We start from the raw sequence: 13,122 nt of genomic DNA, 5'->3' as shown, positions 1-13,122 counted from the left end.
CCAACGATGTGTTTATGGTCAGATTTAACACTTGTATGGAAGAATAAAGCTAAACATGTCACACGTTGTGTGAAATAAATGTTAGCATAAATATTAATGTCACTATTCATTCGTCCCAATTTGTGAAACGCAATATTTTTTTTTATTATATTTCACATGTTTACAGACAAAGCTGGTCCCATTAGACTAATGTAACTATTGAGATTATTACACATAAATATACTGAATGATTAAATCATCAGCTTGATCTGGTTTAATTATAGGAAATCAGAGAGTTATTTATTAACCATAACTTTATGTAAGTCATTATCAGATAAATGAAAAAGATTCATCAGCAGTAAAAACACTAATGGAGTTATTTGTGCTTTTCGTGTGCTTTTTTTTTAAAATCATTTTATTTCAAGTGAGGAAATAAATGAATTACATACAATAACACGAATAGTGATCCACATGCACTAATACATTTCATGAAATATCAGCTCATGAACTCTGTCAGTCAGCAGATATTTTAGCCTTTTAAATTGTGTCTAATGTTGATGTGTTAAGATTTATTTGTGTTTGTAAGGAACCGGTTTACACTAAGTTATGAATTTTATTTATTTATTTATAGTTTTTATTTATCGTGATTTTTATCATTATCATGATAAATACCAAAAGTTATCGGGATAATTTTTTTTATTTTTTTTTGTCAATATTGCCCATCCCTACTACCCATGTCCACTGTGTGTCTCAGTTCATAAAGACAGAATGAGTCTATAAAACTCATTTTTAGTAACCCTCTTTTCTGAAATTGACATTACCTGTACCAGGTCTATTGCCAAGTTTTCTGACTCTATCATTGAATCGTCGAAAGTGCCCATCATTTGCTGTCCTTGTGGCTCTTTCTCTGTCTGGCTTGTTCTCAGTAGAACTGGACCATTTCAGACTACTTTAAATGTTAATAGAGAGGAAACAGGAGCAGGCATCATTCATTTCATACCATAGCGAGAGAGCAGGGGTGAGATTATAGGAGAGTCTATTGTTGCTGGGTGTAAATTCTCCATTGTTAAACACACGCCAATTCTTTAGAGCCAACAGAAGAGAGGAGAATAGGAAAATGATAGCTGCAGTGAAATAGACGGAGAAAGGGCGGGATGGGGGGCGGGAGATGAGCAGTAGGGAGGGGAGCAGTATCGATTTGACACTCTGGGAATCACACCACAGCTCTGTTCATCTTCATTCATCTACTCTTCAGATGGGTGTGTTAATATGGTAGGGTGGGGAGGAGGGCAGCGAAGAGACTTTAAGAATAAGGACATATAATTGGTATTCGCTCTATATCATGCATCACCTATATTCTTGACGTGTTATATTAAAGACTGCATGCTTGTGTAAACTTAATGTGGGCTTTTTGTCTGAGATGCCATATCTTCTTTATAAGGTGCAGGACTGTGAGGCTGTCGAGGGATGCACTAAAGCTTTGTAAGAATAGTGATGTAACACATCAAATTAAAAAGGAGAACCATGGTTATAAGAATATATTAACTAGTTTCAGATGTGTGAAGAGTACTGACGTATCCTACTCAAGTAGAAGTACTGTTACTTGATTGAAATTGTACTTGTACTTGAGTACAACTTCAAAGTAAGTCATACATAAAATACTCAAATACAAGTAAAAAGAAGCTCAAAGAAATCGTACTCAAAGTAAAAGTTACTTTTACTTTCACCCCACGTTTATTGTTGCTAATAAATCTCTCCACGGTTCGCTTGCATACAGTAAACATCTCATGTGTGAACTTAAAAAGGAAGAAACCAAATTACCACAATTAGAACTTCATTTATTTTCCACAAAGGCATCTGTATAAAATAAAAGGTTTGTCAAAATGTACAATATTTTTTAATGAAATAACACCAATGAAATAAATTCAAAATAAAAAAAAAAATACTAGATCTACATTAATGAATTCTAAAACTGAGAAAATAACCAACATTCAATGGTGTTTTGGCGAGGTACATTACGTTTAATCTGATTGGTCGGCTATGATGTGATGCATTTGATTGTTGTCTGCATTTTTATAGTTTCATAATGTCCGTTGATTGTTTTGAAAAAAAAAAAAGAATAATAATAATAATTTACTCAGTATTGGTTGGGTGTAGAAATGTAATGAATTACTTTACTTCTTTTAAAACGTACTGAAGTACAAGTTAAATTACTTGTATTTAGAAATACACTCAAAAAAGTACAAGTACCCATAAAATAAACTCAATTACAGTAACGTGAGTACTTGTAATCCATTACTTTGACCTCCAATTATGGTCGTTTAATTTTGTTCATTTTGGGCGCAGGAATAGCAAGAAGGTCCTGGGTTCAAGTCCTGGGGTGGACACTTGGGTTTGGGTAAACATGTTCTCCTCATACGACCAGGGTTTTCTCCAGGTACTCCGGCTTCCTCCCACAATCCATGAACATGAATGATAGGTTGGATGGAGTCTTGATTGCCTGTAGGAGTGAATGAGTGGTTGTGTGTCTGTGTGTGTGTGTGTATGTGTGTCCTGTGATGGACTGGGTCCCTATTCAGGGTGTACCCCCGCCTAGCGCCTGATGACCCCCCCGCAACTCTGAAAAGGAGCAAGTGGGTGAGAAGATGGATGGATTGGTTGCAGGATGGGGCAAGTGAGTAACGTGCTGGTGGTTTACTGAGCTGTCATCATGGCTATGGAACTTCATAGTGATTTTTTACTTTGGCTGTTGACGAAAAGCTTGGAATCTCACAGAATGAGCTGGAAGATGAAGAGAACTGGACTGCCTGGAAGTCTCGATTAGACTGAGCAGGAATATGGATGGATGAATAAATAGATTAACGTTGATACACTATTTTTGATTAATCTAGAGATACATGATGAACAGAGATCCTGTTATAGTAGTTTAAAACTGGTAATGTTGGTGCAAGTCAACAACAGAACTACTGGTAATTATTTTTTTAATACTATACCATGTTGCTACCATGACTAAAGTTATTTTATAGTCGGTATGGACTTTTTTCCCCTTCTACTTATCCACTGTTTACAATAAATCAGCATTATTGATTGCATTAGTTTGTCTCTGTTGACCGTCACAATAGCAGCTTTTCTGTTTTGCTCTACAAACCATGCCCAGCACTGTTTCTCAATGGGTAATTTATATAATGGTATATTGTATCATGTAAAATGCCTGCAATTAAAACCGTCATGTAACTTTTCATTACTACTTTGTCCACAAGTTGACTTTTAGATTTGGATGTACTTGGTAGCTGACACTTTTTTGGAAAAAATCATGTAAAATCAAATTGGGAAACAGTAAAACAAATGTTGAAATGTTAAAATGTTAAAATACAAGTCTATTGATATAAAAATAATGATATTCTGTCCATTCACAGCCTTTTCCACATGCATCACAAAACACATTGTTGTTTTTTTCTTGTATCTTCTTTGTGTTGTATGTTATGATATTAAAACCACCTTTAGATAGAAACGTTTCAATGTCAACTTCTTTCACCAAACAATATGGCGGAAGTCATCGTGTCAAAAGCTTAAAAGCTTGATGAGTATTATTTGTAAACAAAGATGAAGGACAGGCACGGTACACATAGATTAAGAATATGTTGGCGTTCTCCACTGCCTGCTCATTTATCCAGTCGTGTCGTGAGGATGCTTAGCCCACATTCTCACATACGGTTTGCTGAGTGTTCTCTCCTAATGTGGATTGTGAGTCAGTGGTTGTGCCGACATGTAGCTTGCGAGACAGATTTTATGAGAATGTGTCAGTGAGTGTGGATCTGGGGATTTGTAAGAAGTCCATTTTCGCTGCTGGCTCGTGATCAGATTGGCTCAAAAATAGGATAATCAATCATCCATAGAAGTTGTGGGAATCTTGTGCACCTGTTTTGGTTGAAAAGCAAAAAGCAAAAACTAAATTGATATTATACAAGGAGAAAAATGGATTACTAGTACTCACATTACTGTAATTGAGTTGCTTTTATGGGTAATTTTACTTGTACTTAAGTATGTTTTAAAAGAAGTACAGTAATTCATTACATTTCTACACCTAACCATTACTGAGCAAATCATTATTTTTTTGTTTTAAAATAATCAACGGACATTGTGAAAACATAAAAAATGAAATGTCTCAACAACAATCAAATGTATCCCATCATAGTCCCATCATAGCCGACCAACCATATTAAATGTAATGCAAGGTGCAAAACAGCATTGAATAGAGGTTATTTTCTCAGTTTTAGAGTTCATAAATGTATCTATTCTTTAGAGCCTGAGAATTTTTTTTAATTTTTAATGGAATTAATTGGTGTTTTTTTTTTTTTATTTCAAAAAATAATTTTACATTTTGACAAACCTTTTATTTTATACAGATGCCTTTGTGGAAAATAAATGAAGTTCCAATTGTGGTAGATTTAATCTCTTCCTTTTTAAGTTTATACATAAGATGTTTACTGTATGTAAGGGACCTGTGGAAAGATTTATTAGCAACAATAAATGTGGGGAGTGAAAGTAATTAATGACTTTTACTTTGAGTACTATTTAATTGAGCTACTTTTTACTTGTTCTTGAGTATTTTATGTACGACTTACTTGTATTTGAGTAAAATTTCAATCAAGCAACAGTACTTCTACTTGAGTATGATATATTAGTACTCTACACCTCTGCCTATAGTTACGGTTTGTATATCAACTACAGGTTCAGAAGTCTACTCCTTTGATGTTTATTATTATCCTTTAAATTTCTCTATTATTAGTCATTAGAACACACATGTACACAAAATAAAACATGCACATGAATAGCACATTTGCACATGTCAGCGTGTGTTACTGCAGTGCCCCCTACCCAGCTGTTGTCACGTGAGTGCACGGGCCCTAGCAACAGTGAACGAAAGTCGAGAGTGAACAAAAAAGAGATCCTGGCAGTGCAAAGGAAAAGGAAATGGGTAAAAGGGAAGGAGAGAGAGGAGGTGGGAGGGTTGGGGGAGCCGTAGAGCATTAATAAGTGATGAGTCCAACAGTGTGAATTGCTGTTAGTTAGCATTGCTGCAGCGCCGCTTTCATTTGCATGGCAGCACCAGGAAGAAACCAGCTTACTCTAGCTCTTCCTATCCACAAATCACTTTTTTTTTTTTGGCCTCACTATCACTTCTTGTTTTATCTATTTTAGTCCTTTCCTTGTCTTTGTGGACTTGTCAACCTCTCCAAATGTGTATATATTTTTTTCTTACTGTCTTTATCCTTCATTCCTGTCTGATCTGTTCCCCAGCTCCATCCAGTCTCCCTTCTGGCTACAGCAAATTATTTTTTTTGTATCTCATTGCTTTCCTCTTTATGAGCTCTCGTGTTGCTATTTCTCTCCCATCTATTTGACAATAATTTGTTGATAGTAGAAGCTGCATATTAGTGAGATATATTTAGTAGCACATTTCCCCCCATCTTTCCTCTCCCGCCTCCATATTTTCCCTCAGCTTCTCCCCTTTCTCTGGGGGAACTTTGGTAAGACAAGTGATGCTCCAAGGCTTTCTAATCCTTTGTGTGTGTGTGTATATGTGTGTGTGCGTGTTCTCCTTCCCTGGTTCTCGATCTCGTTATTTGCATGTATGTCTCTTGTCTGTATATTCTGACACACACACACACACACGCACACGCACAGAGAATTTCCTGCACTTGGCTTGACGTTGAGCCTCAGGCTGATCAGCTGAACCGATTTCATTACTTACAGACCTCCCTGGAAGAGGAGGAACAATACTACAGACTAAGAGGAAAAAAAAAGTTAGACATTGGCGGTTGGAGAAAATCTCATCCAATCTAAAACACGAAAAAAGGAAGTACATGTAAACACTGAACAACAATATTAACACCTTTCTTGAGGCATAGGCAGACTAGACAAGAGTTGATCTCATCGTATATAAAGGAGCGTTTGAGAAAGAGAAGAAGAAGGTGTTTCGGGGTATCAGAATTACTTTTGCCATGTATTGCGCTCAGGCCTGCAGGCCCCTCATTCCTCTCAGTCTGACTCCCTCCTCTGTCAATCCCAACGGCATGTTTCTCTTTATCTTCCTGTCCCTCCCTTTATCAATCTCCATCTGCCGCCATTCTCCCTGTAGGGCCAAACCTATCCTAGCCCGCCCTCCCTCCCTCCCTCGCTTGCCCACACTCTCACCATATTTTTACGTGTGACACATCTCCAAAGACAGCGAGAGAGAAGGCACTGGCTCGAAATTACCCAACAGCAGTCAGAGAAAAAATGTAAAGAGGGTGGAAAAGAAGAAGGGAAAAAGAAAAGGCAAAAGAGAAAGCAAGAAGTAGAGGAAAGTGGAAGGTAAAGGAAGGAAAAGAGGGGAGGAGTGGGGAGAGGAAAAGAAAAAGAGTAATTTGGAGATTTCTCATGATTTATTTAGTTTGTTGGATTTTTTTTAGTTAGTTGATATTAATAATATTATTGTTGTTATTATTCCTTTTATTGTTCTTATTGTGGTTGTTAATTCTCTTGACATTGCTATAATTTTGTATTACTGTTTGTTTATTTTTCTGGTGTTGTTAGATTACTCTGAATCTTAGATGCGTGTGCGCAAACACACTAGTTTTGGTTATATAAATGTTACTGTTTTGATTGTGTTCAAAGATGTCTTTCTTTGTTGTGTTTCCTTTTTTATGCTATGTTTTAAAGTAATATTGAATTATCTTAACATTTTGTTAATTCAATTTTGCACACACATCAACAAACGTATTTGTTGGACAAAAATGTACAAGTAATGGCAAAATACAACAATTTTTTGGGTTATCTTAGAGAAGTTCTTGCTATACTTTAAGACACAGTAAAATAAAATGAACATTATCAAAAGAAATAACCTATTTAAGAAACTCACAGAGCCAGTGCTGCCACATTTCCCACCGTCATCAGCCCCCGTCACTACTTTCTAAACCTTCATTCATATCACTGAACATCAAACTCCATCTCCCACTTCACCCCCCTCTGGCCTGTCTTTCTCTCTCTAGGCATGTTGTGACAGGGTGTAGCCGTTTGTTATACGGGGTTCTGCTTTCCAAGTGCATATTATCCTGTAAAGCTTAATACCCAGGTTCAAACAAAAGAGCAGGCTTGGAAATTATAGCCTACGTCACCTAGCGCCAAGTACAACAGTCTGACTCGCATGAAAACATGTTTGAACTTTCACATATGCATTCAGAAGCAAGTGTAAGTGTGCCAGAAATTCTACAGACAAGAGGCATAAATAAACATGCAATTGAGATACTATTATTACAACTAAATAGCAATATTAATTAAATTCAGTAAATAGAATTTTCATTGCAAAAACAAATCATCATAGGGTAAAACTAACCCGTCACAGGACAATCTGATCCTGGTTTACGTTCCCATAGTGGGTGAACAATGTTAATGCTTGATGAATTCTGTTTCACAATGACAGGAAGTGCCGCCATCGAATGATCAAAAAGTGGCGTTGCTATACAGACTCTTCACCACCACAAGCGAGGTATCCATGTGGTAACTTTTTAATGGCTTAAGTACAAACACTTATTTTTCAGGCATATGTACTTCATCTAATTATTTTAATGACTTAATGCCTTTTTTTGCTTTTACCCCTTTTATTTGTAAACTCATAATCTGTACTTTATGAGTATATAGTAAAGTGTATGTACTTTATATCATTATGTTTTACGTTAATATACTATTTATACCTCTAATTAGCATGTTTGGTACAATTTTGAGAGGTTTAATAGCCAGTAAAGTCTTCTAAAAAAGAAAAGACGATGAAACGGAAACTGCCAGAAAAGTGGAAACTGATGCAGAAATGGGTATAAACTAATGGAATTTGAAATGGAAATTTTTAAATGTTTCAAATGCTGCAAGCTACATCGCTAGGTAGGGTTGAGTGTGTCTGGGTAGGACTATTTTGAAGGGAATTAGGGGGATTTTTGACTGTTTTGGTAGAAAATCGTGATTTAACCACACCAACTCCCATAGGTGCGTGAACAAAGTAAATGAGCAGGAAGCAGACAGAATAGCGGAGAAGCCAGTCTTTCATGGATGTGTGTGTGTGTCTGTGCACATTTTAATAAATATTCCTCAGTTGAAACAACACAGCCATAAAATGCATTGATTGTTGCTGCTCAGACTTGTACCGAACATAATCAGTTATTGATACTCAATCCATTAAACGTTCATATTTACGTGATACAGAATTTAACAATTTAAATGTGTAACAACAGAAACAAACAAACACATTTTTGTTGACTATTATAGACTCAAAGTATATTATATAATTTTCAATTACTAGCTGTATATTTACTTTTTGGTATACAAAATGATTTTATCAACAAATGAAACAATCCAAAAGCAAGCTCCTTAAGTGTCTAATATGATAAAGCTCTGACCTACAGCTTGAAGATGTGTGTGTGCGTCTTTGTTTGTATGTTATGTGCTCGTCTGTGTGTCTGTACACCTGTACTTTACTTCTTTTACTCAAGATCGCTCTTATCAAAACAGCAGAGACAATGAAAATCTTGTTCGACAAATAACTAACTGCATTTTCACCCACTCAGATGACTGCACACAGACACACACACACGGACAGAGACCGCAATAGTATTCACCATACAAAAGCATCTTCAAGCTACTACAAATCCTGAAGTGCAAACTGCTCAAAATAACCCTTTGGGGGTAGAGAATACAAAAAGATTCAGAGAAGCAGAAGAAATCAAACACTGAAACACACTCTCCTCTTCTCTCCTCTTCTCTTCATCTTCCATTTTGATTTCTTTAGTCTTTCACACACGCACACGTGCATTTACAATCTCAGTATTGACATGTGGATAAATCAGAAGCAACCAAAGCAGTCACTGAAGTAAAATGAAAATGACGCTAATCTGTTACCATAACACACACAGACACATAAATTATTAACACTTCCAATAACTTCCCTCTATCGCTCATTCATTCTATCGTCTGTCTGTCTCTATTGTATGTACCTCACTAGATAGATGGGAAAAAAAAAGTCTGTTGAAAGCTCCCAGGAGCCAGCGTCTGTCACGTCAAGACATATCTAACATAGGCCACATGATTTACCATGAAATCTCTCCATTTTTTCTTAGGAAGGCTTGAATTTTTCATAGGAAGCTTTGCAGGGAACAAATACAGTCATGTGCTGATTTTTGGATGGGTTACAATTATAAAGCAAACATACAATTTGTTAGTTACACTGCAATTCACCAAAAGAGTGGTCAGTAATCTCAAGTAATTACATTTTGAGAAGTTCAAAGTCAAAGTATCTTTATTAGTCTATAGGGAGAACTTTGTGTTGGACAGAGGGGTCAGTTCATTTATCACAATTAAAACATTCAATCATTCATATAGTAAAAAAGACAACAACAATAAAACCAATAAAAGGAATAAATATACATAAAAGTACTTTGCCAAGAACCAGATAAAGTGCATACAAATGCTCAGTGCTACACCTAAACGCCTGATGTCTGACCTCTGCCCATCCTGGGAAATCTGCTCATTTATGAGCTTTACTGACAGAGGGATAAAAGAATGTTTGTATCAATTGTGTTTACAGAGAGGAGAGAGGAACTCTACTGTACCTCCTGCCCTAGTTAAGTAAAACATTTTCAGTGCAGTACATGAAAACCATCTGCTAAAAGATTGTTTGCTAGTCTGAGGACTGATTGTTCAAACAAGTTGCTATAAATATTGATGAACCTGGAACTTTCTGAAAATGTAATGTTCTCTCCATGCTTGCATTGGTTTTCTCTGGGTTTTCCATTAAAAGATGGATTGTAAGGACCTTGACTTTGTAACTAAGTCATTATTCTATCTAGTTTGCATTTTGTGGCAGAGGTGGCCTAATGTTTAAAGTCCGTGTAAAGCAGAAATAAGTTTGTGTTATGAGTTTGTCACACCACAGAAACATGTGTCATTGACCACTGAGCCAAATATGAAAGATGAAAAAAATTGTATGAAAAAATTAGGTCTCAAAATCATGGAAAAACAAGCACTTCTCTCTGCTCTGAGACGCTGGGGGTGTGTCAGTTAGAGGCGCTGGAACCACGCCCACGTGCGGGAAGGGCGCCACCTCCGTACTGCGTCTATGGGAAAGAGCAGTGTGCGGCTCCAGCGTCGATAGTGCTTCTCCCATTGGTTTTCCAAAAGTGCTCAGATCGGGCCAAACGAGGTATCAACGGAGGTCTGCTCCGCCCAAGTCCAAAAAAAAGTGCTCATTTCATGGGAAATGCGGCACCGGAGTCCGAATATGCGGTTTGTTTTTGGCTAGGGGCTGAATTGCCCCTGCTGGAGGGCGTGGAAGTTTGGTGTGCTTCAGCAACAGGGTCGGGTTTATGTTAATGATGGCTCCGTTATGTAACCCAGATATGATTTCTGACCCGCCCAGCTCCACAATGAAATTAGAAATGGTTGAATGGCTTTTTACATATTTTAAAGGAATACTGTATATTTATGACCTATTTAATGTGTTTAGAAGAAAATGGCTGAATTTGTTTCACACAGACTTTAGGGAAATGGGTTTGTAACCAGAGAGTCATCGGTCTGCATCCACTGTGGGCCATGACTTTGGGACATTAAGCAAGTCCCCAAACCTTCACTGCTTCCAGGTTTTTATTGCAAATGAGAACTTGTTCTCAATACCTAAAGGCTGGGATACACTGTGCGATGTTTTCAATCGTTGTACTCAGCTTCAGCTCAAACTGTGCAGCTCATGAATCATGTTCTCACACTATACGGACCGACACTTGATTCGACTGCTCACACTCAGGGTTTTGTTTTGGGAAATGCAACTTACAAATTGAAAGAAGAAGAAGAACTCTGAAGCGTTGCCATTATAACAGAAGAAGAAGAATCACCCACAAATCTCAGCATAAAGAGCTTTAAAAAAGAAAAGACGGCGATGTGATGGACCATGAACTGGCTGAACAGACGTGGGCAGTACAGTTCGTCAATCTTACAGCGGGCCTATGGTGTTCGAGGTAAGCCGGTCCGTGGCACTGCTCCAACTGTGAGCGACTGGATTTCAAACATGTTTAATTTACTTATGACCATACCATTAATGATCGGGAGCTGGCTGTGAGATGTTAATCGCTTCTCGTGACCCCATGTATACTAGACACGACACACGATTTAGCAGAGACTCAGCCCGATCCTAAAAATAGACGCACGAGTCAAAAATCGGCTCAAAATTTGCCAAAAATCGCACAGTGTATGCCTGCCTTTACCCGGTTAAATAAATGTTAGAATTTTTTTTTAATTTTTCTTTTCCTTTCCTCTCTTTCTCAGGTAACCGTTTCTTCCTGACCTCATTTGGTGCCCTATATATCTCAGAGGTGCAGAAGGAAGATGCTCTGTCCACCTATCGCTGCATCACAAAACACAAGTACAGTGGAGAAACTCGCCAAAGCAATGGAGCTCGGCTCTCTGTTATGGGTAAGCAAAAAGAAAAAAACTTGTAGAGATTTTTAATAACAAATAATATTTGGGTTTTGATATGTAATAATATACCTTTAGACCCTACGGAGTCCACCCCATCAGTGCTGGACACTTTCCAGTCCGGTGAGGTGCAGGTTGGATACAGCGTGGAGCTGCCCTGCATCGCTTCTGGATATCCAAACCCCACCATCCGATGGCTGAAGGATGGTCGGCCAATACCTGCAGACTCACGCTGGACACGGCGCATTACTGGTCTTACCATCTCTGACTTGCGACTGGAAGACAGTGGCAACTACATCTGTGAAGTCACTAACAGCTTTGGCTCCAAAGAGGTTACAGGCCACCTCAATGTTATAGGTACGTAAAAAGGTGGGGAAAAGTGTTGCAGATCTCTGTCACAGCATCTCCTGACCTGCACTGTTTTAAGCTGACAGCTGCAGAGTGAAGGAGTAATGAAGTAGTTTCAGGTCACAGATGGGAGTAAAAGAGACACTTTTACGCTCTGTTAGCTTTGCTGCTGACACTCTGAACTAGAAGGAGCATGAACTTGATCTACATGGATGGTTTCTACCCCCAGTGTGCGCTCAAAACTCTGAATCATCGCTGCAGTGACAGAGTAGCACAGCGGTCAAGCAGGCCTGTCACTCTGTTCAGGTTGAATTAAAGGAGTGGAAACAGTATCCTAAATACTTAAAATTCCTTTGTGTGCACATAGAGAGGTGAGAGAGGTGATGCACATGCATAAGGATGAAGACAAGAGAGGTTTAAGGACCGTAAGGATGTTAAGGTAGAGAGAAAACTTAGTGGCCATGAAGCCAGAGGGCTCATCAACAGACAGACCACAAACCCCAAATGACAAGCTGTGCAAGGTTGGATACATGCACCAATTTGGGCACACACTTCGATACATGCATTCACTGCCCTTGAAGAAGACCACATACATCCACATACAAAGACACACAAACACGTTTACCCACATTCAGCTGCCTCTAGCACTTAACACCAGCTGCTTTATTGCTTACTGACATTTTCCCTCCTTTTTGTCTTTCTGTCTCAGCTATTCTTGCTGGTTAGTGCACACAGAAATTGTGACACCAGCAAACAAACTACAGTATTTACCTATAATAATTTAAAATTATGCTGCTTGGCTGCAATAATTGTCTTTTTTTGCCCAGATAATATTGAGATAGATATTGCACCAAGTCTAGGTGGTAACTTTCTTCAGTCTCATTTATGTCTACCTGCTCTTTTTGTTCTCCAGAACCACTGCGGGTCACCTTGTCTCCCAAGAACCTGAAGACAGGAATCAGCAGCACAGTCATCCTCTCTTGTGCAGTCCAAGGTTCTCCTCATTATACAGTGTCTTGGTACCGCAACACAGATCCTGTCCTGCCCGATCAGCACTTTTCCATTCAGGGGGCTCACAATGAGACATTGTTTATCTCTGCTGCACAAAAGAGGCACTCTGGAGCATACCAGTGCTTTGCTACGCGCAAGGGTCAGACTGCCCAGGACTTCTCCATCATTCTTCTGGAAGGTAATGATATAATTTAAGGATTATGATCATGTCACTACAAACTGGAAATGACTGTGAAACCAAAACAGCCTGAATCTCTTGGCAGAAATTATCAAAGTTTTTTGTTCAGC

The 13,122-nt window shown here is 38.2% G+C and overlaps 1 protein-coding gene across 3 annotated transcripts in view; it reads left to right on the top strand.

The window, feature by feature from the left end:
• Positions 1-13,122, top strand: part of dscaml1 (Down syndrome cell adhesion molecule like 1) — a 110,332-nt gene that overhangs the window by 57,075 nt on the left and 40,135 nt on the right. For all 3 annotated transcript variants that reach the window (XR_003675348.1, XM_028464261.1, XM_028464262.1), the window contains exons 4-6: positions 11,326-11,472; positions 11,554-11,832; positions 12,737-13,012. Coding sequence is in view for 2 of the 3 variants with exons in the window: in XM_028464261.1 (XP_028320062.1) it covers positions 11,326-11,472; positions 11,554-11,832; positions 12,737-13,012 (702 nt within the window). In the remaining variant the exon portion in view is untranslated. The remainder of the gene's footprint in view (positions 1-11,325; positions 11,473-11,553; positions 11,833-12,736; positions 13,013-13,122) is intronic.

The sequence above is a fragment of the Gouania willdenowi genome, chromosome 13, assembly GCF_900634775.1.
Source record: "Gouania willdenowi chromosome 13, fGouWil2.1, whole genome shotgun sequence".
NCBI classification, from domain to species: Eukaryota; Metazoa; Chordata; class Actinopteri; order Blenniiformes; family Gobiesocidae; genus Gouania; species Gouania willdenowi.
Note: the sequence above shows the minus strand (reverse complement) of the source record. Positions and strands in the feature narration are given on the sequence as shown.